The sequence below is a fragment of the Sarcophilus harrisii genome, chromosome 1 (assembly GCF_902635505.1).
Source record: "Sarcophilus harrisii chromosome 1, mSarHar1.11, whole genome shotgun sequence".
Taxonomy (NCBI): Eukaryota; Metazoa; Chordata; class Mammalia; order Dasyuromorphia; family Dasyuridae; genus Sarcophilus; species Sarcophilus harrisii.
In genome coordinates this window covers 170,918,999-170,946,540 of record NC_045426.1, presented here as the reverse complement: position 1 = coordinate 170,946,540, position 27,542 = coordinate 170,918,999, and the positions used below count along the sequence as shown (strand labels likewise).

General features: G+C 36.1%; 1 protein-coding gene across 2 annotated transcripts; it reads left to right on the top strand.

Annotated features, from left to right (window-relative positions):
- Positions 1 to 245: 245 nt before the first annotated feature.
- Positions 246 to 25,782, top strand: MARVELD2 (MARVEL domain containing 2). Of its 2 annotated transcripts, XM_031966901.1 has the most exons (7): positions 250 to 472; positions 3,057 to 4,217; positions 7,296 to 7,331; positions 17,204 to 17,352; positions 17,578 to 17,749; positions 22,441 to 22,491; positions 23,807 to 25,782. In XM_031966901.1, the coding sequence occupies exons 2-7, from the start codon at positions 3,072 to 3,074 to the stop codon at positions 23,927 to 23,929; spliced, it is 1,677 nt and encodes a 558-aa protein (XP_031822761.1). In that variant the 5' UTR covers positions 250 to 472; positions 3,057 to 3,071; the 3' UTR covers positions 23,930 to 25,782. The 2 variants fall into 2 exon arrangements, with proteins under 2 accessions (XP_031822766.1, XP_031822761.1); XM_031966906.1 differs by lacking the exon at positions 7,296 to 7,331 and having other exon boundaries at positions 246 to 472.
- The last annotated feature ends 1,760 nt before the right edge of the window (positions 25,783 to 27,542 follow it).

Genomic DNA, 27,542 nt, shown 5'->3' with positions numbered 1-27,542 from the left:
CTTTCTGATGTTCCCTGGACCACCTACGGGACACCTTTCCCGGGCGTCTGCGTTTGGGACTTCCCAGCTGCCCCCATTTCCCGAACACCAAGGCAAGAGCGGGATCGGGGGCCCGAGGCTCATCAACGAGGAGCGGAGCGAGACCCCAACCTGCTCCAGGCACTTCCGGCCCAGCGGCCAGGCACGGCAGCTTCCTGGCCCCGCCCCCGGGGCCAAGCTCCGAGTTTCTGGCGTTTCCCCCTCCCAGGCACAGGCGAGTTTCGTAGGGGGAAGGCGAAACTAGCCGCCCACGTGACCCTGAAGGGGCCGAGCGAGAGGGACGCGTGGGTGGGGCGGCCAGGTGTGCGCGCGGAGCTGGGGGCCAGGTGTGCGCGCGGGGCGGGCCTGGCCCCAGGACCGGGACCGGCGCCCGCAACCCCCACCCACCCCCCGCTGCAGCCGGCTGCTCCGGAGCCGCGGAGCTGCCTGCCGGGTAAGTGAGGAAGCCTGCGCGGAGCGGAGCCGGGGTCCTCGGGCGAAGGCGGGCGGGCGGGCGGGCTGGGAGAGAAGGGATCGCTGGCGACTTCCCGGGGCATCCGCTTGCTGCGGAGGCGAGGGCGCGCCCGTCCTGGGCGGCCAGGGGCAGGGTCGGGCGGGCCCCCGCGCCGGCCCCTGGGGCTCCCCACTGGCTGGCCAGGGGCCGCCGGGGCCCGACACAGTGAAAAGGTACCCCCGGGCCCCAGACCCGCCGTCCCCCGATCGGGCCGTAAAGACGAGGACCCGAGGGGTTGCAGGGGCCCAGAAATGAGGGTCCCTTTCGGACCCGCTTGCCTCAGAATGCTGACCCTTTCTAAGCTTCCAGGGTCACTCCTGTAATTGCGCCCACATGAGCCATTGGAAAGAGCCCCCGGTGGCTGGCTCAGGACCGGGGCGCGAGTTCTTTGCTGAGCCGGGTGCCCTTAAAGTCCGTGGGGTTCGCGTCCCTCCTCCGTAAAAAAGAGGTGGCGGGGACGTTTCTGCCTTCGGAACTGCTCCCGAAGTCTCCGAGTGCTTTTGTCCGTGTGGGTTAGCCTCTCCATATTTAATCATTAAAAAAAGTTATTACGAAAATAGTTTTGACCTAACAGACCCCTGGATGTCCTCCAATCACTGCATTAGATACTTCTGAGGAAGGTCCTTTCTGGCCTTACAACTGTGGGGGGTTTTTTGAGACCAGAAACTACCAAGTATGTTGTCCTTGAACTTTGAAATACTGAAAAATCTGAGGCGTTTCCCACGGACCTGACTGTTTTACACTGAAATCTGTGGATCTTTCCTTGCTATTTTGGAGGAAGGCGCTGGTATTTCGTGGGAGAATAGCAAGAGATAATACACTAACCCATCATTATTACACTTAAAACAGATTTCACCTTTAGAGATTGGGAACACATGCAGAACCAAAACAAAAAACAATGCCAATGGGCCTGTTGCTTTTGGATGGTGAACCTGTTTTTAAAAACACTGAATTGAACCGCAAGCTTGAATCCAAATTTGAAAACTGTTCAACTGGAACACCAGAATAATTCCTGAACCAAATTCGAATGGAATCAGTGTTTCATTTATTTAGAGCCCTTAGGAAATGTATAGGATACGTGCATATTTAAGAAATTAATTCGAGTCTCCACTCGCAATTACGATGAAAATATCCAGATGAAGAGTTTAATTCGTATTGTTCCACTGTACTCCAAATCCCAGTGATTTAAAACATGTCCCTTCTCATTTTGGGTCGTTTTTTCCCCCTCTCCCTAAGATGAGGGAGCTGAACCAGATGATATCTCAATCCTTCTAGCTAGTTTTTATATTAATTCTAATAGGACTTCTCAGCAAGAATTGGTGGGGAAGACCAGATGCACAGGTGAAAGTGGGTTGGTTTAGGTACAGCCTAAAAGCAAATACTGAGTCATTGACCCATTTGGACCCCTTTAAGAATTTAAATGTTTTAAGCTCTATGAGCCTTCATTTAAACTTTGTGAATTGCACAGTAGTTAATGGACCAACTACTCTTTTATGCTTTTACAAATAATTTCACTAATAATTTCACAAACTGATATTTGGCAAACTATTTTCTCCTGGATGAATCCAGATGACTAATTTCAATTAAGAAATTTACTCTAAGAGGACTTAAATGCTGATTTTATGAATTCTTTCAGTTGATTCCTGAAATGTATTTTCTCTAGGCTTACGGAGAGGGTTAAAAGGCAGCTCTTGGGAAGATCATACAAAAGCTGTTATGAAAGTAATGCATTTTGTAGGTACTCCCTTTTCCTGGTTAAACACAGCCCCATTATTGTAACCTTCAGAATAGGGAGCAAAGTTTATGTTTTTTAAATTGTGTAATTTTTGATTGATGTGGTTTTTTGTTACCTTTTTTTTTTTTAGTCTGAGTTGATTTCTCACCAAGGATTCATTTTTGAAAATCTGAAGTGTCAAATATTTATCTTTGTTATTTTATGCTGAACAGTTATGCTGTTACCTTTTTTAATGAACTTGTGATTTTATCAAGGTAGAGAGATCCCCTAATTAGCTTTCCTGTTTAAGACAAATTGATTTCTTGCACTATGAATAGTTTCCCAATTTGGTAAGAAGGAAATGTGAGATAACTGAAAAGAGCATTGTTTTCTGACTTATCAAATTACAGATATAATCATACTCTCTATTTTTTACTTCAACATCTGAGAACATAAGTTTTTCTGTAGATACTTTTAAAAATAGTATTTAAGGGTCATCTGAAATAGGTTTGGTTTTTTGGTTTTGTTTTATTTTACAATAATGCCTAAATTTTAAAAATTGTTTTATAGAGAGCACAAATGCAAATATTTCAAATTACATTTTGAAATTTAGGACTAATTTTAAAATTTTGGGAATAAATTTGCATCTCATGCTATCTCTGTTTCATAAAATTGCCAAGCCTTAAATTCTGATAATGAGACATTTCAATTCTTGATCCTCACAATATCAACAGAAAAAGAACTTTGGAAGAGATGAACTGAAGGAGAATATGACTATGCATAATATGTGACTTTGATTTTCTGAAATAGGTGTAAGAATCACAAATGTCGTCAAATGGCATGGTGCCTGAGAGAAGATCTAGGAACCCAGGCAGGATTTATGATGATGTTCCAGTAGACTCCTATCAAGATGATACAATGAGGACACTCGAGAGTCTTAGAGACAGTGAATTAGCTGTGAGTGCAGATCCTTTGCCACCTCCACCTCTCCCTTTACAGCCACCATTTGGCCCAGACTTTAATTCAAGTGACACAGAAGAACCTGTTCTAGCTCCAAATATCAAACCTGTAAGGAGGTTTGTTCCAGATTCTTGGAAGAATTTCTTCAAAGGGAAAAGGAGTGACCCAGAATGGGACAGGCCTGTGTCTGACATTAGATATATTTCTGATGGTGTTGAATGTTCCCCGCCAGCCTCACCAGGAAGATCAAATTACCCCAGTGACCATAAAGATCCATACAGAGAGTCTGGTGGAACTTACAGTTCGCGGAAAGAAACAGAAGCATTTCTCCCTCAGGATCCCTATGGATCCCTAGGACGGCACACACAAACAGCCCTAACTTACAGCGAAAAGGTGGAAGAGTACAACCAGAGATACTCCTACATGAAGTCATGGGCAGGACTACTGAGAATCCTTGGTGTTGTGGAGCTGCTCTTAGGGGCAGGTGTCTTTGCTTGTGTCACAGCCTATATACATAAGGACAATGAATGGTATAACCTGTTTGGATATTCACCGCCATATGGTATGGGCACAGGTGGCCTGGGCAGCATGTATGGAGGCTACTACTACAATGGCCCCAAAACCCCTTTCATACTTGTTGTTGCTGGGCTAGCTTGGATTACAACCATTATTGTTCTAGTTCTTGGTATGTCCATGTACTATCGGACCATTCTTTTGGACTCTAGTTGGTGGCCTTTAACTGAATTTGGAATTAATATCGCCCTCTTCATTTTGTATATGTCTGCAGCCATAATCTATGTAAATGATACCAACCGGGGTGGACTCTGCTACTACCCTTTATTTAATACACCAATAAATGCATCATTTTGCCGAGTAGAAGGAGGACAAATAGCAGCAATGATATTTTTGTTCGTCACAATGATTGTTTATCTCATTAGTGCTATAGTTTGCCTAAAGTTATGGAGACATGAAGCAGCAAGAAGGCACAGAGAGTATATGGAGCAGCAAAGGGTGAGTAAGTAATAAAACTGTTGTCAGATGAATCTGAAAGTGTTAATCTGTTATTTATTGCCTTTTGTGTTGACAGTTATCACTAAATATTCCTATACCAAGGCATCCACTTCTTAGTTCCATATTGTCCCACAGGGCAGAAGGAATAAATCTGTTAATGCAGCCAAAAAAAATTGTGTTCCAGAGTATAGAAATTCTTTCTCTTTGTTGCTTATATGGCACGGCACTCTTTTTAGTCCGTTCTTGTATTTGAACATTGTACCACTGTGAAAGTGAACAACAGTTTTTAGTGTATTGTTATCCTCTGTATCATGCTTATCTTTATTTCAGGTGAGTATGAGGTTGTTAACTATATAAATTATATGATTTTTGAGGATCCTTCCGGGGTTAAACCTATGATTTTATTTTTGAAATATGAAAATCAAATACATTCTTAAGGGAATACTGATAGTTGACTCATTAAGAAAATTTTGCATTTAGTTAAATCAAATTATGTAGATGTACTATTTATCACTTCTAGTTTGCTAAGTTATTGGATAATTGAGATTCTCTGAAACAGTGTAGTTATTGAAATAGATGCTGCTGCATCTAAAATTTCTTAGAAATGTTATGGAGCATTTTTTTTAACTACTCACTGCTTTCATTTATCAAGACATTATGAAAATATCTGCTAGGGCACTCTGGGAGCCCTTTTTTTTAAATTTTGAAAACAAACAACATATAGCAAAAACTCTTTGTTGAAATTACTTTAAATGAACCACAGTAAAAAAAAAATTAAGGGACACTTTTATAAACTGAAAAAAACTTTCTTCCTCTAAGGAAGTATGTTTATTGGAATTTCCTGTACCAGTGAGTCAGTATTTATCTTCATTTCAATCAGAATTGCAAACACCAAGATGTGTAACACAATTTGATAAAACTGCATACAATATATAGTATGGCTAGAGCTAACAATACATCTGAAAACTGACACCTATTATTATCATTAACCCACGCTGGCATAGTCATCTTAATTTGATGGGTAACTTCATCTAAAAAATTTTGAATAATTTGAAAATAATCACTTTGTATAATATGAGGAATCTGAGTACATATTCTTTTCCAGGTGTTCTGCTTAAGTTATTGGTACTAATTTCAGGACTTAGTATTCTAGTTCCTAGTAAGGCTTGAACTCACTTTGTGCTTTCCCCCAAAAAGGCATTGTTCACTTTATTCTTTATATTAACTTGCCAAGTTGGAGGATAAAATCTAATCTAAACTCTTCATTTTGTAAGGAAGGAAATAGAAACACAAAGAGAAGGGTCTTGCCCAAGGTTACACTAGTGGTTGATAGAAGCTAAATTGTAATCCATGTATCAAGACACTGGTAAAAAGCAGGTTTCACTGTCCTAAGGAGCCTTAGAATTAGCCAAGTTATGATATTTTGTTTGGGTATATAAGGAATGATCCGAAGCTTTTTTTCCCCCCCTCTGTTGACTTTTTGTACAATTTAGACAGACTAATTATTTGTGATAATATAAGCCAATAATAACATGGATCATTGATGTCTATAGTTAAGTCTTTATTTTAACAAACAAACTTCAGTTCAGCTCTTCAGTCAGTATCCCCAACTTTACAATTCAGCTGAATTCTTCAAAATAAATTATTTCCTAAAGTAGTCAGAAAGTTGTGTTTTCAATTTTTTTTTCCTGAGGCAGTTGGGATTAAGTTACTTGCCCAGGGTCACACAGCTAGGAAATAGTTAAATGTCTGAGACCAGATTTGAACTCAGGTCCTCCTGACTTCAGGGGTAGTGCCCTATCCACTGTACCATCTAGCTGGCCCATTTTCAAATCTTAGGATAGAAATTGGATATCATTGTTCTCCTGAGAATTTACTTGATTTTTATAAATCAAAGAGAAAATCATAGAATCATAGATGTATAGCCTGAAAGAATCTCAGAGGACATATAGTCAGTTTGGTTAGCAGTCTCAGTTAAGTATCATTTGACTGTCATTTTCTTTTTAAACATCAGACAGATACAATGATTCAGAGGACAGACAATATAGTGGCAACTCCCTCTTCCTCCTCCTCCTACTACCCACTTTCTTCTCAGCAGGGATGAAGTAAATGCCTAACAGTAAAATAAGTAACCTAATTCATTTATTCAGAATTCCAGCAAATATTTTAAAAATAAACACACTTTACTGTGTAAAGAGCAGTACCTTAGGAGTTATGGAAACAATCAAAAATATATTTTTAATTGTTTTTAAAGTGGTATTTTATTTTTCCCCAGTTATATGTAAAGATAATTTTGAACATTAATTTTTCAAAAATGGGGTTCCAAATTTTCTCTCAGGACACAGGCCCTGTTTATAATCGAATAAAAACTTTTGCTCTGGGTCCTTGCTTATCCCCTGGCTGCGTCTCCCTAATCAGCATTTTAGAAAAAAATCATCCATCATACTTGACTTCATTTCCTTGCCTCAAACCATCTCTGCCACAATTTCACTGATGCTGACCACTACTTCTTTTCCAGTTATGAAACCATAATCACATCCAGTATATTCTTTTTCCTGAATGGAGCGTATCAGTCTACTTCTCTATGGCCCTACTCACTATATCTATCTTTCCAAGCCAAAGAGCCTGGCTTCCATTCCCCTTTTGAGTTTCTTCCCCATTAAAAGATAAATTCTTTGTTGACAGGGACTATCTTTGCTTTTATATCCATGTTCCAGGACTTAGCATATAATAAATACCTAATAGATGTCTTTTTATAATTTATAGTAAACAGCATTCATAAACTAGATCAGAATATCAAATCCAGGATGGCCACCCCTTATCCCTCCTAGCCTACAAATTAAAATGTAATTGGGAAATAATTAACAAAATAAATAAAAAATGTAATATATCATAGATAATGTTAATTTGTAATTTTCTAAGTCAATGTGCAGCCATGGACATCCATTTCTATTTGAATTTGACTCCTCTGAACTAGATAATTGATGTCTAAGTAATTGAAATTTAAACCCTGAATAAATATTTTAGAGAATGTCTTCACATTATTTTGGAAATTTATTTTTGCTTTTTTCTTTTCAGATAAATGAACCCTGTATTACATCTAAAAGAACAGTGGTAAGAATAGTTAATGATATTTATTTCCTATCTCATGTCAAAAGTAGAGGAAACTATACAATATTTTCTTTTTTAAAATTATGATCTTATCTCCTGTATGATAATTCCAAAGTCTTCTATATTCTCAATTCTTTCAATAACACAGATTCTCAACATTTTTTAAAATGCAAAAATGAAATAACTTCAGCTCATGCTTTAAAAGTGAATCAATTTATGCCTAATTGAATTAAAATGTAAAAAAGTGTTACTTGTATTCTTTATGTGCTTAAGAAAATTTTGCTGTCATGAAAATGGCTAGATTAGTATCATTTGACTATCAGATGCCTTGTTGAAATCAAGTTCAACCAAAAATCTTATTGAAATCACCATGACATTCCAGCCTCTTATACCTCCTCCCCCACCTCTCCCCCAAAGCATGTTCCTAATCTAACAATTCAGAGACTTTCTCTGACAAGTAAATTCTTGATCGTTTCTGTCCATCGCTGCATTCTCTTACATAAATTTTCAAATCATTTCTTTAATAATCTATAATTTTTCCATTAGATTGCAAGATCTTCCTTTTCCCCATTCTTAAAACTAGGCCACTGGGCCATCTCTAGTCTGATAACACTTCTTCTAGTCTTCATAATTCCTCAAACATAATGGATAGTGTTTCTAGAATCACCTCTGCTGGAGCAAATAGTATTGATAAAAGGTTTAGAACAGCACTTGGTGAGTACCTAATAAATAGGAATCTAATAAACGCCATTCCTTCTTTCTTAATAAATGCTTGTTTATTTTTTCTTTCTTATAAGTTCTTGTGGTAATAGGAGATTCGGTTAGGTCTAGAAACTTAAACTCACTTTTAATTTTTTTTTTAACATTTATTTTGAGGGCAGCTAGGTGGTGTAGTGGATAGAGTACCGGCCCTAAAATCAGGAGGACTTGAGTTCAAATTTGGCCTCAGAAACTTACTAGCTATGTGACTCTAGACAAGTCACTTAATCCCAATTGCCTCAGCAAAAACAAATAACATTTTTTTTTAATTCCAAATTCTCTTGTGGGGCAGCTAGGTAGCACAGTGGATGGGCACACTGGCCCTTGAGTCAGGGGGACCCGAGTTCAAATCCAGTCTCAGACACTTGACACTGACTAGCTATATGACCCTGGATAAATCACTTAATCCTGATTACCTCACAAAAACCCCCCACCAAATTCTCTCTCTCTACCCCTCTCATTGGGAAGGCAAACAATATATCTCTTATTCATGAAACTTAAACTCACTTAAAGAACTTTAGTTATTCCTTTAGAGAGGAAACACTGCATGAAGATCTGTGTCAGGGAAATCTGGTTTCAGGTCCTGCCTCGCATTCCCTCTGGCTGCAATGACTTGATCTCTGGTGTTTAGTCTGCTTCCTAAGATAAGGGATCTTCTTTCTTCTCTTCTGTTTGTTGTGGACTTCTTTGGCTGGCTCATGGAGAAAGTCTATAGATTTCTTCTTAGGATAATGCTTTTAATTGCACAAAATACACAGGATAATAAAGGAAAACAGTCTTACTGAATTTATGGATTTCCTTGGCTCTGAACCAAAAAAAAAAAGTACTTATATTTTTTCACTTGCTTTGGGCTTCTATCCCTTTAAAAATCATATTTCCCCTACTATTTTTTTATTCAGTGTGAATTTTTTTCCCCCATCAAGGAAAATGAAACAAATTAAGTTCTCTTCTCTGTTACCATTATACTATCTTATTCTTATGCAGGAAAACTCATCCCTTCCTTGCTCTTGTTGCTCCAAACATAACTTTTTTTTTTTTTTTGACCCACATCTCACCTTTTTTTTGTTCTTCTTGTTAGCACATTTTATAAACCTCAGTTCATTCTTGGGTTTAGCTTTTCCTAATACTGTTCTCCCCAATCCATGCCAACATATTGTATCTATCTTTGGACACATGCCCTTCATTCTATCTTTCATAGATCTCCTTTCAAAATCTAACCAAAAGTAGATCTATCTTAATTATAAATTCCAAGATAGAGTGCTAGGCCTTCAGTCAGGAAGACTACTGTAGGCAAATGGCTTGCCTTTGCCAGCCTTGGTTTCCTTGGCTATAAAGTGGGAATGATAATAGCACTTGCTTCCCAAAGTAGTTGTAAGGATCAAATGAGTGTAATGTATGTAAAATGCTTAGCAAAATACTTGGCTAATTTAACAACTTTTCCAAAAGTTTCTTTCGCTTGTACATTTCTGAGCTCTTCTTTCTTAGAATAAAATCCAAACCATTCTCCTTGTTTCTTCCTTTGCTTTTTAAAAGGAAAAAGGCCGATAGAAGGACATGAATTTATTTTAGTGTTTTACTTTTAGCAGCTTGTTTCAACTTAGAATGTGGCCCCTCTGATATTTCAAATCTGGTATTTGCTGACAAGACTGTATTATGAGGGAGTTGCTAAAGTAAAGAAACACAGTATTACACCTACCATCTGTAATTCATATCAGTTCATGTTCTTTGGTGTGCATTTCTAAGCCTTCATATCTCAAAATCTGGAGTTCATAAATAAGGAGAGGTCTTGAAGCCATTTTAATTTGCTGGTTTATGTATAGATTCAAAGTACCCATTTTGCACTTGACTTTTCCTAATTAATAGCAGATGAGGAACACTTGAAAAGTAGAACATATATATTTGTAATTATTTGGGAGGTAATTCAAGTAAATAAAATCAAAAGTCAAGGAAAATAATCTGCACAAAATAATCCTTTAAGAGATTCTCTTGACTATTTTTAAGGAATAATTTGTTTAATTAAAAATCAGATCAAGAAGTCAAATGAACAGGATGACAAACCTGTTTAAGGCAATCTGGAATGGTGAGATTGGAATCTGAGGATCCAAGTGGGAATCCCAACTGCTACTTCCTACCAGTAATGACTATGGACAAGTCATTTAACTTTGATAAACCTGTTTCCTTATCTATGAAATGAGCAAGATGATCTTTGAGGTCCCTTTCATCTCTAGATCCAGATTCACCTGAAAAACTTGACTTCACATATATATATATATCACACACACACACACACACACACACACACACACACACACACACACCCTGCCTCACTGCAGAGATTTTAGCAGCAACAGAAAGAGAATACTGTTATGTATTATCAACTAATGTCTCTGTATCAGGTAGTTTTGTTTAAATTGTTTTCTATAACAAAGGAAGTTTTTATGGTGGAGAGATGGTTTGAAGTGACTGAGAACAAATGACATTTAAAAAATTTTTTTGTTTTTTTATTTTAAGAGTCAACCTTAAATGGAGAAGACAATGAGAGAATTAGTTTAAATAGCTGGTGTTTTATATAGCACATTTGAGTTTGCAAAATACTTTACAAATATTATCTCATTTTATTATAAACTCAAAATAACCTAGAGGATAAATGCTATTATTATCCTCATTTTGCAGGTAAAGAAACTGAAGCAGAAAATATAAATGACCTGCCCATGCTTTAGGTCTATTGCTATACCTGTGCACCACCTAGCTGACATGATTTAAGAAAGAAACCATGAAATAACAAACATTTAAGTAGGAAGAAAGATTGCCCTAAAGTTTTCTAATACCATTTATTCCCTACACATTGTGCTCAAAGAGAATAGGGTGAGGTGTTTTAATATATGGGAATTAAGTAGGATGAAAAATGATGTCATTAAGATGAATATCATGAGAAATAGCTAATGAATTATACTTCTCATAGTATAGAAGCTTCTAGGACAGAAAGTTGTACACATCATAAAATGTGGTCACAGTATTAGCCTTTTTTAATTGTTTTTCTTTTGCACAAGAGATGGTTCGATTCAGGGAATTTTAAGAATTGGTGATTTTTTTTCCCTTAGAAATATAATGATGTAAAAATAAGAGACATTGATAAGTCAGATTTTTTTAAAAGAAAAAAAATGAATGAATTCATAAGTACTAGGTAATTATTGTCAGGACAATCTATAGTCAACTGTACTAAAATTTAAATAGTTGTATTTAACCGAGTATTCTTTTACATTTGCATCATGGTATAATGGAATGATTACTGAATTTAGAATTTAAGACTTGGATTCAGAATTTTTCGCTGAGTTGGTTGTCATCATAAACAATTTCCTCATCTGTAAAATGGGGATAAAAATACTTCCATTTCTGTGAGGAAAATTCTTTGTAAATTTGAAGACTCTAAATAAAAATAATTGGCTGCAGAATATTAAGCCTAGAAGAGTAATATCAGTTGTCCTAAGACTTTTTATCAGAACTACCTCAGATGAGAACATGATAAAAGTAATAATAATATATTCTTTAAATGTGGCCTATCTTCTTTAGTACTAGTAGTAGCAACATGTAACACCAATCAATAGTCCAACTCATTTGAGTTATTTACGTTTTGCAATAGTTAGTCTTATGTGGGCCAATCAAAAAGAATATAATCTTATATAAAATCAGAGTTTCCAATGAGACTATTCTAGAGTTCTTTTATACTGGAGGCAGATGAATTTAGTAACACTTATAAAATTTTGTAGCTTCAACTCTGCTTCATTGCCTAGAACTTTGAAGTACTCATCTATGTATTTAAGCAGAATCAAAATTCTTTTCTTGAGGAAAAAATTAGACAGGTACCGTTAACAGTCTATTTTTACTTGGGAAAAGGATAGCCTTCTGACCAGACAGAAATACTAATTAGACTATTAGGTGTTCAAAATAGATTGTCAGCTCTGACCTTAACAAATAAATCATAAGCACAGGAATCCTGCTTGATTCTTCACTTAACCTAACCATCCCTGCTACCATACATTGTCTCTCTCTCTCTCTCTCTCTCTTCCCCTCCTCCAGTAATCTTCTTAAGGAAGTCATAATCCTTTGCTGCTTCTGCTTCTTCCTCTTACTTCTAAACTCTCCACAGTCAGGATTCAGACTTCATCATTCAAATGAAACTATTCTCTCCAGAATTACCAAGTAATTCCCATATCCACTCATCTTTTCACCACCTTTATCCACATGGCCTCTCGGCCAACTTTGACACTGCTGATCACCCCTTTTTCTCTTGGATAGTCTCTTCTGTTTGGATATTAATCATATTGCTGTATTGGTTCCTAGTTTTCCTCCTGTTTGTTTTCCTTTCACTCTCCTTTGCTGGATCTTCAGCAGATCATTCCTTGTGTCTGTGGGTTTCTCCTAAGACTGTCTTCAGGTCCCCATTCTCTCTGATACACTAGGGGGTCTTAACCTGGAGAGAATGTTACTGCTTTTAAATACTTTGATAACTGTATTTCAATAAAATCAACTCCTTTTTCTTTTTAAAATACTCTGTGTATCTCTGTGCATTTAAAAACATTATTATGAGACGTTCCATAGGTTTCACCAGATTATCTGAGGGGTCCATGACGCAATAAAAGTTAAGAATCTTTATTCTATACTGTCTCATTTCAATGACTATCTGATCATCCCATAGATTCGGTGGTTATCTTTACATAGATGGATCCCAAATCTGATTATAACATCATTCTCTCTTGAGGTCTAGTCTCACATTCCCAGCTACCTTTTGGATATCTCAAAGTAGAGATTCATGAGTCTTCCTGACTGCTAATAATTTGAGATTATTTTTCATTTACATTATATATATTATATGGGTATAGTTATTTGCATATTGTTTCTGCACTTAAAATGCTTCTGGAGAATAAAAATGCTTGCTTGCTTGCTTTTTTTTATTCTTAATTCTTATCACAGTGCCTGGCAACTAATAGATGCTTAATAATAAATGCTTTTTGATTGAATTATCAGCGCACAGTCCTGACCCAAAGAGAACTTAACTATGATTCTTAAGATTTTTTTTCCTTAGCCAATTGGGGTTAAGTGACTTGCCTAGAGTCACACAGCTATGAAGTGTGAAGTGTTAAGTGTCTGAGTCCAGATTTGAACTCGGGTCCTCCTGACTTCAGGGTTGGTGCTCTATCCACTGTACCACCTAGCTGCCCCCCATTAATTTTTTAAAATAATATTTTTTTCCAATTGCATGCAAAAATAATTTAAACATTCATTTTTCAAAATAAATTTTCTCCCTCTTTTTTCCCTAAGACAATGAGCAATTTTATATAGATTATACATATGAAATCATGTTAAACATTTGTGTATTATTCATATTGTAAAAGAAAACAAACTAAAACATGAAAAAAAAAAGAAGAGAAAAATAGTATGTTTTGACTTGGATTCAGGCACAATTAATTCTTCCTCTGCTGGTGAATAGCAAACCAGATTTAACTACTGTGATGTTCCCTTCACCATCTTAAATTTATAGAGCACCCTATTCTCTATTTGGTATGGTGTTCCTACTGCTTTATGGCCCCTAACTATGTGAGGTTCAACAGTTTCACTGTTTCCACCCCATAGCATCTAGTCTTCCTTTCCCCTTCCACAAATCTCATGCCTCCTCCCCTTTCCTTCACCTTCCCGTAGACCAGTTTGAGAGCTCAACTTAACTTTTGTCCTGAGCTATCCAATACATGCTGTTAGCTCTTGACTGGTCACAACATGTAGTTTTTGAAATGAGCTAAAATTAATCTAAAACATTAAAACAAATACCCATGTCTTGTATACAAAGAAAGTATGGAATAAGAATCTTTATTCAATTGTCAACATAGCCACCTATCTGTATGGGCTGTTTGGGTACATTAGTTTATAGAATTTTGACCTGGAAGAGAGCTTAAAGATGCTCTGGTTCAGCTTGTTCGTTTTACAGATGAACAAATTGGGGCTTCCGGAGATAAAGTACTTTGGCCAGATAAAGACATACTAAGTAATGATCTAGTATGATTCATAGGAAAACCCAGGCTCATATACAGTTGACTAGTCAAGTCCTGTGCTGTTTGAACTCAGCTTTTCTCTTCCTTTCTTCTCTCTAGCTCCAAATAAACTTTTTAAAAATTGTAGTTTTATTACTAAAAGATATAGTGTGGAGAAAAGAGGGAGAATGTTTTGCCCCAGGACCAGATGAGAATTATAGTCATTCCTGACTTTCAGTAGCATCCTCAATTCTTCTGTTTGTTTTTCTAGCACCAGTTACTAGCTCAGGTTAACTCCTCACTCTTAATATACTATGAAGGAATTTTAGGTTATAAACTCAACTTGAAATAAATTGTCAATAGGAGTTTGCAGGGATTCGTTTATTTTGACATAGATTTTTGTTGTTTGTTCATTCAGTCTTGTCTCATTTTTCATGACCCTGTGGACCATACTATCCATGAAGTTCTCTTGGCAAAATTATTTGAGTGATTTGCCATTTCCTTTTTCTGTGAATAATTATATCTACTAGACTGGGGGGGAGGGGAGGAAGAGGAGGATTCATAAGACTTTTTTGCATCATGGACCCAATGGCAAAAAATGTTTTTAAGTAAGATAAAATACATAGGATTACAAAGGAAATGAATTATATTGGAAGAGGTTTGTGGGTTTTTTTGGTTGGGTTTTTTTTCTAAGGCAATTGGCTTTAAGTGACTTGCCCAGGGTCACACAGTCCAGGAAGTGTTAAGTATCTGAGACCAAATTTGAACTCAGGTCCTCCAGATTTCAGGGATGGAGCTTTATCCACTGCACACCTAGCTGCCCCTGAAATACAAAAGATTTAAAACCAAGGTCTAGATTAAGAATTCTTATTCCATGTGCTCTCTAATATCATTCTCTATCTGAACTGCTGGCCCTTCCACCTGGATCCTTAGACACTGTCTTTTTCCAGTCACCTTAGACAGACAGAATCTTATTTTTTTAGGGACCTAGAGTCATTTATTCTAGAGATTAAAAAGCCCCTTTGGTTTCAGATAGAAGTTTCTTTTTCATCAGTTATATTTTTCAGAGTCCTGATTTTCCTTTTTATTTTTAATCTTCTTGTTTTCCTTGTTCCAATCAGACTTCTCCTTAGAATGGTGTATTTAATTAAAGTGTTGGACTTGGATTCAGGAAGACCTGAATTCCTGCCTCATCTTCTAGCTGTGTAACACAGAGACCTCCATTTCTTCATTTGCAAGATGGATATTACTGTGAGAGAAAATGTACAAAGCATTTTGTAAATACTAAGGCATTACTGTTACTATTACTGTTTTACAGCAAAGTGATTCTGCCACATAGAAAACATTGTTATTAATATTATTATTATTATGTGATCAGCAAATATTTGCTGATTGAATAGCTGTTTTTTGCTTCTAGGGAGAGGAAAGAACCTAGAGATTAGATAAGATTACTAAGGATTTGAGAGATAACTGATAATTCAAGGTTATAGAGTCCACCCCAAATGTTCAGAGGGACTATTTGTGTCCAACCTGTGGCAGAGCATTATAACTTATATTGATCTCATCAGTCACAATGAGACACACTGTAACTGACTCTAATGGTGGTGTCTTTTGATTCTCTTCGAGAATGGAGGACGGTCTTAGTTCCACTGAAAATTATCAAAAGCTTATCTCAAGTAATTCTGGAAACCTTCTCTAGCTCAAGAATATGATGTTATTCAAGAAGAAAATGATAGTTCAAATATGTCTCTATTCTGGACACTGGTAAGTCTAGAAGGTACTTTTGTATCTTCTAGACTTACCAGTGTCCAGAATTTTGTCCAGAGGACAGGGACCAGTCTAGAAGGAAAGAGGGAGCAAATAACACTAAATGAGTTCTGACCCCTGGTTAGTGGCTCCTAGCTCTCACTCTGAATCTCTATTTCTCTATTCCTCCCCCCCCTCCTCCTTTCCTTCTCCCCTCTTTCACTCTCTCCTCCCTCTATCTTCCTTTCCCTTTCTCTTCCCCTCTCCCTCTTTCTCTCCTTTCCTCCTTCCTTTCTGCCCCCTCTAATTTTATATTCCCTGATACATTTGGCTAAGTAAAAGTTCTCATAGTTAAGAGATAGATCCAGTAACTTTCTTCTCATTAAGGTAGAGACTTAGGGCTAGATTTCTAAGAGATTTTTTATCTCTGTACAAGGGAATTCTGCATACTTTTTACAGCGTGACTTGAGATTTCCTATTATGGACAACATAAACTTAATATTTATTTGTTTAAAAAAAAAGATTCTATTAGTCAAAATCATTTTGCATCATTTCATCCATATTTATCCTTTTTCTGAATAGATAATTTTATTTTTTGGGGGTTAAAGCCCACTCTGTTCTTTAGAAACTAGTTCTGAGCCAACATCACTGGCCTGCTTTGGGTGAAGAAGGGTTCTGTCTCCCCCTCCCACTCCTATTCTAACTCCATCAACAGTCACCATGTTACCTTCTCATAGAGTCACATACCTCAGTTATATATCAACATAATAAGACAGTCATCATGTTGACCTACATAATCCCAACAGTGTTTTCTCATAATATGTAAATATTTATTATCTAATGTATTGTCACATTTCTTTTTCTCAGAAGACAAGAGTTAAATAAACCAACGTATTTTACCCCTTTTGGTAGCCCATTTGAACTTATGCAGCAAATAACATATTTGGACTCAGGTAGTTAATCACTTTATCTCAAGTACCTGGTGACATGTAATTCTCTATTGTTTTAATGTTTAATCTTTGAAACTGCCTCAGATCCTTTTAGAGATAGTCAGGATAGAAATCTTAAATTGTTGAAGATATCTACCTATCTCTACTATATACAGTTATTTTGTGGGGAGTAAAATGTTTGAATAGTGAACTCTCACTGAATTTCAAGTCTAATACAAATCTAAATTTTAAATTTTCAGAATTCTTTTCTGATGAAAATGAACTATTGATTGCTAAATGAATGAGATATTAGAACTCTTCTTTTGCCCCTTCCTCTTTCTTTTTGCTGAGCACGAATTCTATCTTAAGTATTTTTTCTTAAAAAAAAAAAAAAAAATTGTTGTAATCTTAATTTCAGCATGAAATGCCCAGCAGTGATGAAAGACAAAGAGAATCAGAAGTTAATTTCAAAGAGTTGAGAGCAGCAAAAATAAAGCCTGAACTGCTTAGTGGACACATCCCAAGTGGACATATTCCTAAACCCATAGTGATGCCAGATTATGTAGCGTGAGTACATTTTCTGAAAATGCTTTTTATGTTAGAATTGTAATAAATTTCCATTTTGTGGTTTTTACTTCTTCCATCATCATTTCTTTACTGATTTATATTTAATTTGTTAGTTCTTTCCTTGAGTTTAGGTTTAAATAATAGTTGTTAAAGAGTAGGGCAAAACCACCATTTTTACTTGTATTGGTGCCAATTTACAGATTTGTGGGGGTTTTTTTCCTTTAGAAAATACCCTGTGATTCAGTCAGATGATGAGCGAGAACGCTATAAAGCTGTGTTCAAAGACCAGTTTTCAGAATATAAAGAACTGAATGCTGAAGTCCAAGCAGTCCTCAGAAAATTTGATGAGTTGGATGCAGTGATGAGCAGATTGCCACATCACTCAGAAAACAGAGAGGTAAGAAGGTACCTGTGGTCGTCCAAAGAAAAAAATCAATGATTATGTAGATAGAAATGGAAATCATACTTTTATAGTGTTCTATTTCTGGTTCTGTCCTCTGAGTTTAAGAAAATCATTTTAATTTGGGAGGGGAAAGAAGTGGTCAAGATCTGTTTTCAAACTACATCGTAAGGTCATGTGGCAAGGTTAACCTCAAAGCCAAATCTATTATAATTTTTTTTCATCAGTTATCACACTTGTTTTTCTACTTAAATTGTAAGAATATTCAAGCATTCAAGCTTTTAAATAAAACCTGCCTCTTACAAGTCACTACTAGATCCTGTGTTATATATACATATCCCTACCTTCATATGGTTTATGGTCCAGTAGTAAGAAACAAAACTTGTATTCCTATAACTATCCTAATAGAATATAAGAGAGGGCACTAGGCTGGCCCTAGAGTTGGGAGGACTTGAGTTCAAATAACTCATACACTTGAAGCTGTGTGACTTTGGGCAAATCATATAACTCTAGCTTCTTTGACAAGCTGAAATGAATAAGTAGATAAGGATATTAAGTAGTGTGAGAGTTCAAAGATAGAAGAAATCTCATTTGTGGATGAGAAGCAAAAAGGCTTAACAAAATCTTAGAAGATACTTTAAAGATTATAGTTAATAGGAATTGGGTGGGCTGTGGGTGAGAGTATCTACTCACAGGGAATTCTATTTACAAAGGTATCAAGGGAGGACAAAGTACATTCAGAGAATAGGAAGTAATCTAATCCATCAACAACCATTTATTTGGTGCTTCCTTTATGCCTGTGCTGTGCTGAGACTGGGAAGGAATGGGGAAGGGTCAGAGATATAAAGAAAACTAGTCTTTGATGGCTGGGAAGGAATAGGGAAGGGACAGAGATATAAAGGAAACTAGTCTTTGATGTGGAGGAGTTTAAATTCTGTCAGGAAAAGAAATCCATACCCATAGCAAAGTTGATACAAAATGATGAAATTAGGTAAAAGCAGAGAGGAAGATTAGAAAAGGACTCCTACCAGAGGTATTATTTAAACTGAGCCTTGAAGCATTTCAGGCATTCTGGGAGAAGGAGGGGTGCATTCCAGGGAGCAGAGAGAGTTACTCAGAAAATAGTTTTGATCCACATCGTGGAGGGTCTTGAATGCAGTCCTACTGGGCAGCCTTTATATTGCTCTGGGATTTTATATGTACATACAGCCAATTGTGAATGGATTTACCTAAACTGGTTGTGTGCAGAGATTAGAAATTTTTGTTTAGGCATTAAGAGAAAATTAGGTAGGACCTGGAATCTAGTTAAGCAGAAAGAGGGGATCTGTGTTAGGAATGCAAGAAAGGGTCAAGTTCAGGAGGTCCACTGGTACAAAGAAGAGGAATTCATCTCAGACCTAGGCAAAGAAGTTGCAAATAGTAATCAGGGTTAAATAGTACCATGACTAGACTTAATTGATATGAGAGAACTTCAGTGAGAGTTGATATGGAATTAGTGGGTAGTGATTATAAGTAGAAAAAACAAGTCAATGAATATTTTTTCAAAATATATGTTAGACGCTGTAAAGTTATCCATGCATATAACCTGTAAATAAAAGGCTATTAAATAAAAATATATATATATATATATTTTATATATATATATATATGTTAGATTATCAAAAAAGGAAATTCTGATGGAAGTTCAGAAGTTTTCCTTCTGAAAGGAAGATCACAGACAAGCAAGGCAATTTTGTTTTTAAGTCCAGTATATCCTTTTTTTAAAAAGTAAATTATAAAACAGAAGAGCATAGTTCACATACACTATTTCTTGTTCTTTTTTTTTTTTTTTTTTTTGAAATGTTCATGTCTTTTGTTTTTTAATAATTTTTTTTTTTTTTAAGGAAGAAAAAATCAATAATAAATGGGGTGGGGTTGTACATCAGGGCCTGGGTTGCTCACTTTCATTCCCAGGTAGGGATAAGTCTCATAGGCTTTTTGGGCAGCTTCAAACTAGAAAGAATCTGAAGGAATTGGTAAGTTTTTGATTACAAGATCTATCTTTGCTCAGTGAGAGGAAGATGAATTTTTATTCAAGAACAGAAATAGGGGCAGCTAGGTGGCGCAGTAGATAGAGCACCAGCCCTGAAGTCAGGAGAACCTGAGTTCAAATATGGCCTCCAACACTTAACACTTCTGTGTGACCCTGGGCAAGTCACTTAATCCCAATTGCCTCAGCAAAAAAAAAAAAAAAAAAACAGTAATAGTTATATTCTTTGTTATTTAACAGTCTTGCAAGTAAATATTCAAATCTAAGAGGCTATAGTATAATCAAAGTAAAAAATAATAATTGTATTTACTTTTTTAACTACTTAATATTTCAATGAGTCCTTAATCTCATCTATAGAAATATTGGCTAAGCTGGTGTAGATCACAATTTACCCATACCTCCTTGGGTGGTGGTGTTCAGTAGTTTCAGTCGTATCCTACTCATGATACCAATTGGGATTTTCTTGGCAATGATACTAGAGGGATTTGTCATTTCCTTCTCATTTTACAGATGAGATAGCTGAGGGAAACAGAATTAAGTAACTTGTCCAAGTTCATACAGCTAAGAAGTGTCTGGGGCCAGATTTGAACTCAGGAAGATGAGTCTTCCTGGTTCCCCACAGTGTTCCATCTGCTGGATCCTTCTTGGCCATATTCTCCATAATGACTCCATGGGAGCCTGCCTTTCAATCCTTTAACGTTTTCTGTATCCCAGTGCAGCACTGTGATTATCCATCTTATCCATACAAAAATCCTATATTGATTGTCATGAGAGAAGTAGGTCCTGGGGCCTTGAAGACTATATCATAGATGTGGAAACTCTGGTGACTTCTACCATGAGGGGATGTCTTTTGAATACAAGTGATACTTCCACAGGGAAATAACTATTTTAAGAAACTAACATAGCTTATTCCCATGGCTTGTATCAGTCATTCAAAATTTAAGATATTACCAGTACCCAAGAGGAGCTTATGGGATATAACATTTATAGATCAATAAAAACAGGATATATGCAAAATAAATATGCAATAATGGGGGGAAGTGGGATGTCATAAATGCCAGGGGGAATCAGGAAAGACCTTGAAGGATGTGTTCCTGCAGCTGAGGCATTCCCAGAATGGCAGATAGCCTGCCAAAAAAAAAAAAAAAAAAAACCAGATAGAATGCCATCTGTGGCACAGAGTGAGGGGCCAAGTTTGGCAAAAAGGTATGAGAGGGAGCAATGTATAATTGGCCTCAGAAGGCAGATTAGAGATTATCAATTAATTGTCAAGAGCTTTAAATGTCAGACAAAAATGTGTAATCTATCTTAAAGATAGTCGATTAGGACAGCTAGATACCACAGTGAAGAAGTCAAGAGAACCCAAGTTCAAATCCTGCCTCAGACACTTAACACTTACTAGCTGTGTGACCCTGGGCAAGTCACTTAATCCCAATTGCTTCACCCCACCACTTCCCCCAAAAAAAAATAGTCACTGAAGATTCCTTAGAAGGGACATCATATTGAAAAATCATCTCTGAAGAAATGGTCACTTTGCAATAGAAGTTACTTTGTTTTTATTTTATATTAAAATATACTTAAGTAATTTCCCATTCTTCCCAGTCTGCTGTTTTTTAAAAATAGTAAAATCCTCTCCAAATAAGCTTTTTTTTGCAGATTAGATTTTACACTGATTTGTCTCTATCTTCTCTAAAGGAAATATTTAATCGGAGAAAAGTCCTGTCAAGGGATTTAGCCACAGACAGTACCCCTAATTTCTTCACTAATCACCCTACTTCCCCCACCACCACCCCCAGTTAGCCATTTTAACAAAACTATACACCAGAGAATATGTGTAATATATCAAATTCATCACTATTTAGGAAATAATTCACAGCACATACTATATTGATGATGAATAATCCTTTTATTTCAAAAAATTGCCATGTCAGATTCTAACAGAAGAAAAATTTAAATATGATAGAGTAGAAGATAATCACATATCACTAGATTATATATCCTGTCCAAAAAGGGCAGCTAAGTGATGCAATGATAGAACACCAGACCTGGAGTCTAGAAGAATCATCTTCTCAAATTCAAATTTGCACTCCTAGTTTTGTGACCCTGGGCAAGTCACCTAATCTGTTTGCCTGTTTCCTAACTTAATCCTAATTCTAAAATGAACTGTTGAAGGAAATGGCAAATCACTTCAGTATCTTTGCCAAGAAAGTCCCATGTGAAGACTCGGACATGACTGAAAAATTTCTGAATAGCACAATAGTCCCCAAAGATTGGAAGTTTCTCTTCTGAGTTACCCCTGGCACATTTTACTCTGATCACAGTCAACACTTAGTAAATTTATCTTGAATAAATTTTTGCAAGAAAATTAGAAGAATATTAAGACTAAAGGTTTTCTCTCTTTGTTCTCTTTCTCTCGGGCAGTGGGCGGTTAAATGACTTGTGCAGAGTCACACAGCTAGGAAAATGTTTTATCTGAGAACTTGAACTCAGCTCCTCCTTACTTCAGGGCTAGTGCTCTCATTTTTTTATTTAATATAATTACATGGTTGGGGGCAGGAATGTCATGAAAATGCTTTTATTATATAACCTTTATAGAAAAAAAAAGTTTTTAATTCTAATAAAGACATTCCCACATTCAATTTTATAATCATATTTTTAGGAACATGAAAGAATTTCCAGAATTCTTCAAGAATTTAAGAAGAAAAAGAATGTAAGTATAACTGTAAATTTTAACTACTATAATTTAACTGCTACTGAATAGACAAGTAACCTGACTTTTAGGACAAACAGCTGTTTTATGGAATGTTAATTATTTGTATGTGATTTAAAACCAAATTATTTAGGGAAGCAGGAAGTATATATTTACATATTTTCAATAACATTTTTTGGTCTTTTAAAAAATATTTATTATTTCTTCTTCCTACAATTCTCCCAATTAAACAGTAACAAAACGTAAAAAGTAAAGCTTTCATTAAAAATATGCATAGTCAAGTGAAGTAGAATCCCTCATTGGTCATATCATTGGATATATCAAGTATATGTCTTGTTCTGCACTTTGAAATCATCACCTCTCTGGCAGGAGTTGGGTAGCATGCTGTCTTTGGTCTTTTGGGATCATCTTTGTTTAGTACATTGATCAGTAATCTGAAGTCCCTTAAATCAAAGAATGAGAATAAAATATGTGTGTGTGTGTGTGTGTGTTTCATAGATGCAAAGAATTAGGAATGGAAGAAACACTAATACTAAAAACTTTCTTTGATAAATGAAAGTCCTGCGAAATTCCAAAGGATTTGTGATTAAAAATACTATCCACCTTCAGAGAAAGAACAGATGAACTCTGTACAGATTAAAACATGATGTTTTCCACTTTGCTTATTGGTTTTGTTTTTTCTTAACAACATGGTTTATATAGAAATATATAGTGCTCTGAATCATTCTTCTTCTTTCTCCTAGTTAATCTCATGCATAAGTAGAATAATAGCTTATACACATACAGTACTTAACAGTTTACAAGGAATTCTCTTTATAATCTTATTCTTATTTAATTGATGAAGAAACTGAGAGGGTGATAAGTTAGTAAATACTCCAACCTGGACTTGGATACAGATCCCCTAGTTCCTAATTCACTCTTTTTTTCTTTTTTTTTGGGGGGGGGGGGGGGGGCTAAGGCAGTCGGGGTTAAGTGATTTGCCCAGGGTCACACAGTCAGGAAGTTTTGAGTGTCTGAGGCCAAATTTGAATTCAGGTCCTCCTGACTTCAAGGCTGGTATTCTATTCACTGCACCACCTAGCTGCCCCTAATTCACTCCACTTTCTATTAGGACTTGACTCCCTTTTCATAAAAGGCAGGTACCTCAAAAGTTACTAGGTTACTTGTAGATAGTTTTTGGTAGACATTGTTAGGCATTTACAGAAGACTAATCTAAAGGATGTTTTTCCAGATTACATTTGCTTTTGTCTTTCCTTGTCTCAGAGAAGCCAAAAAGGTTTATTTAATCATGAAATATTTGATGTTTTTCTTACAGGATCCTACATTTTTGGAAAAAAAAGAACGTTGTGAATACCTGAAGAATAAGCTTTCTCACATAAAACAAAGAATTCAGGAATATGATAAAGTTATGAATTGGAATATACAAGGTTTTTCCTAAACCTTATCTGAAAATTATTTTTGTTTGTTAATGTGTTTATTTATTTACTGCCATATCCTTATGAATTTCATGATATATCTAGAATTGGTTGCTATTGGGAACCAGCTTTTGACCATTTTAATCTGTATGAATGCTAAAAGGTTTGTTTCCATTCAAATACCTCTAATTTTTAATTCAGTATGTGCCTTTATTTAGAATGAAATGTTCATTTCTGAAGAAAATTACACCTTTTTCTTTAGAAGGTGTCCTCAGGAAAAGTAATATTAAAATAGTGTTTCTAATAGGGGAGACCCCTAGGATATTCTTAGTAGTATCTGTATTGTCACACTTCTGTCCCCCAGGTTTTCCCTTCCATCAAAAGATGAATTTCTTTCCTTAACCAAAGTTGTCATCTGTTTCCACAAGTGGAAGAAGTCTAAAGCATCCTTGTTATAAAATTCTTTAATCTTCAAGTCTTAAGTAGCCAACCAGAAATTGTGATTTCTCATTTTATGCTCTTAGCCCTTACTATCAAGGACAAGAAAATATTAAATATCTGGCAGAAACCAAAACAACTTTTACCCTACTCTGGGGGTGATGTCTAAAAGGACCTGTGATCCTAGGCTCGTTGGGGCCATGTAGAGGATCCCTATGTCGGCCCTTCAGCCAGGTAAGGGTCCTCCCTTTCTAGCCTGACTTCACATAACTCCCCTTCATGTGTTCCAGCCAAACTGGATTAGCTGTTCTTTAAACTCAACTGTTATTTCTCCAATTCTGTACTTTATCAAAAGATCTTCTCCCTGTCTGTAATGTGCTTCCTCTTCGCCCCTGCCCTGAGAATCCTTATGTTTAATGGTTAGTTTGGAGTTCCACCCCTTTTTATCCTCAAGCTGAAGGTGTTCTCTCCTTCCTGGATGACTTTAGAGTACTTTTCCTGACCCTCTTTTTTGCCCCTGTTATGTTCTATTTGTATTTATGTGTGTACATTTTGTATTATATTTGTGTATGTGTCACATTTTCGTCCCCTCACCCTGTTAGAAAATAATCTCCTGAAGAGGAGGGTCTCTGTCTTTGCACCCCCCTGCCTGGGACAGTGCCTTGCCCACAGTGGTGTTTCATAGATGTTAAAATCATTGGGTTTTCACAGTTCACACTGACTTCTATCCTTAGTGGCCCTATGGGCATTACATACTAAGAGAGACTTTGAGTATGAATATTTTGCCTCTCCTTTCTTATACCTCCAGTAGTCCAAGTATATCCCAAGGTCCATGTTTTCACCAGAATCTGGAATCTTCCAAAGGTGGTTCTGATTCCTTTCAGACATACATACATATATATATCAGAATGGAATAACTTAGAACAAATGAAATTAATGCTTCATTTATTAGAACCTTGACATTCTTAATTGTGGAAGTTTTTTTAATGTTTAAAATTATTGTTTGACCAATATTGAATGGCACCACCAGCTCAATGTGACCCTTCCTACTCTGTATGCTTGGCCATCTGTGAGTAGCCCTTGTACAAAGTAGGCACTGAAAAAAATACTAGTCAAGTTTAATTTTCTATAAAGTTAAGTTTATATATATTTTGATTGTTCAAGATTACTGCTGGGAGAAAAAAAAATACATCTAGAAGTTGGGTTAGTTGCCCTAAAGAGTTTGCTTTTTCGTTATTAACAAAGTAATCAATAGTTTTTATTTGTCACTATTTTATTAAAATGTAAACTATTAGGCAATAAAATAATGGACTAGGAAAATTAACTTGATGAAAATGTGTATTACAGTTGTAAATATTAACTATGAAAGACTATTTTAATTTTGTAACTTTTTTTACATGTCAGTACCTCAGGGTATTAAAATGTTAGTTATCTATTACCTTAAATGTACATTTTCATTATTTATTTAGAACTTTTTATTTATTGGATGTCCTGCTACTTGGAAAAATAAGTATATTAGAAAAAGAACGCTGAGAAAAATCTTAAAGTTTGTAGATGCTCCTGTGATTTCATCACTAGTTTTATTTTTGCCCTCGTCATCCAGTGAATCTGCTAGTACAAAACAACTGTCTATTAATTGAATTTCTTAGTAAAGAGCATCCCACATCAACCTACCCTGGTCAGTAGGTTCTGTTCTCATCCTCCCCCATCCCACCCTTCAGTTAGTTTACAATTTTAGGACTTAATAAATTACATGCTGACCTGTCAATAGTAACTGCCCCCCAAAAGTGTGAAGAATCAATATTGACATATATGACTATTGGGTATATATCTCCAGCAGCAATTTATAGAGTCAACAATTTCATTTTAATAATAATGGAAGGAAGGAAATAAACACCCATTGATTAAATACTTTGTGCCACATAGTGAGTTCATTACTTTACAAATATTATCTCATTTTATACAACCTTAGGAGGTGGGTATTATTTTTTTTTTAATTAAAACTTTTTATCTTCAAAATATATACATGGATAATTTTCAACATTCACCCTTACAAAACCTTGTGTTCTATTTTTTTTCCATCCCCTCCCCTAGAAGGCAAGTGATCCAATATATGTTAAACATGTGCAATTTTTCTATACATATTTCACAAATATCATTATTGCACAAGAAAAAGCAGATCAAAAAGGAAAAAATGAAAAAACAAAATGCAAGCAAACACCAAAAAGAATGAAAATACTATGTTGTGGTCCACATTCAGTTCCTACTGTCTTCTTTCTGGGTGCAGATGGCTCTCTATCACAATCCATTGTGAATCATCTCATTGTTGATGAGAATTGATCATTGAATAATCTTGCTGTTGCCTTGTACAACGATCTCCTGGTTTTGTTCACTTCATTCAGCATCTGTTCATTCAAGTCTCTCCAGGGTTCTTTGAAATCATCCTGCTGATTATTTCTTATAGAACAACAATATATTCCATAACATTCATATACCATAATTTATTCAGCCATTCTCCAACTGATGGGCATCCGTTTAGTTTCCAAGTACCTCAAATTTACAAATATTTTATCCTCACTCCTCTAGAAGATAGGTATTATTGTCCCATTTTAATTTTAATTTAATTTTATTTAACTTTATTTTTTTGTTGTTGTTGAGGCAGCTGGGGTAAATGACTTGCGCAGGGTCACACAGCTAGGACGTGTTAAGTGAGACCATATTTGAACTCCCCTCCTCCTGACTTCAGGGCTGGTGTTCTATCCACTGCACCACCTAGCTACCCCCTGTTGTCCCATTTTAAAATGAGGAAACTGATGCAGACAAAAATAAGGCAGCAAACATAAAGCCAGATTTATTCTTAGTTTTAGGATCAACACTCTTATCCATAGCACCATTTAGCTGCCTCTTTATTTGACTGGATTAATCTGAATTTCATCAAAGGTGAAAAACATAAGGATCAGTCTTCAGGATTTTATTACTTAAGTTGTGAGTAATTTCAATTACTCATAATTTTGTGAGTATTACTAATGATTTGGAATCTTTGGAGGACCCAAATTCAAATCTGGCTTCAAATACTAGTTGTGTGACCCTGGGCAAATCGATCCCAATTACCTCCCATACATAAAAAATACATTTAAAAGAAAAATAGGGTCAGCTAGATGGTGCAGTTTATAGAGCACTGGCCCTAGAGTTAGGAAT

What these genes read in the sequence shown, in the direction of transcription:
- MARVELD2 (XM_031966901.1), top strand. Translation starts at nt 3,072, where the DNA reads ATGTCGTCAAATGGCATGGTGCCTGAGAGAAGATCTAGGAACCCAGGC. An exon ending in TTACATCTAAAAGAACAGTG is followed by an intron (nt 7,332 to 17,203) that starts GTAAGAATAGTT and finishes TCTTAATTTCAG; the next exon opens with CATGAAATGCCCAGCAGTGA. An exon ending in ATCACTCAGAAAACAGAGAG is followed by an intron (nt 17,750 to 22,440) that starts GTAAGAAGGTAC and finishes TCATATTTTTAG; the next exon opens with GAACATGAAAGAATTTCCAG.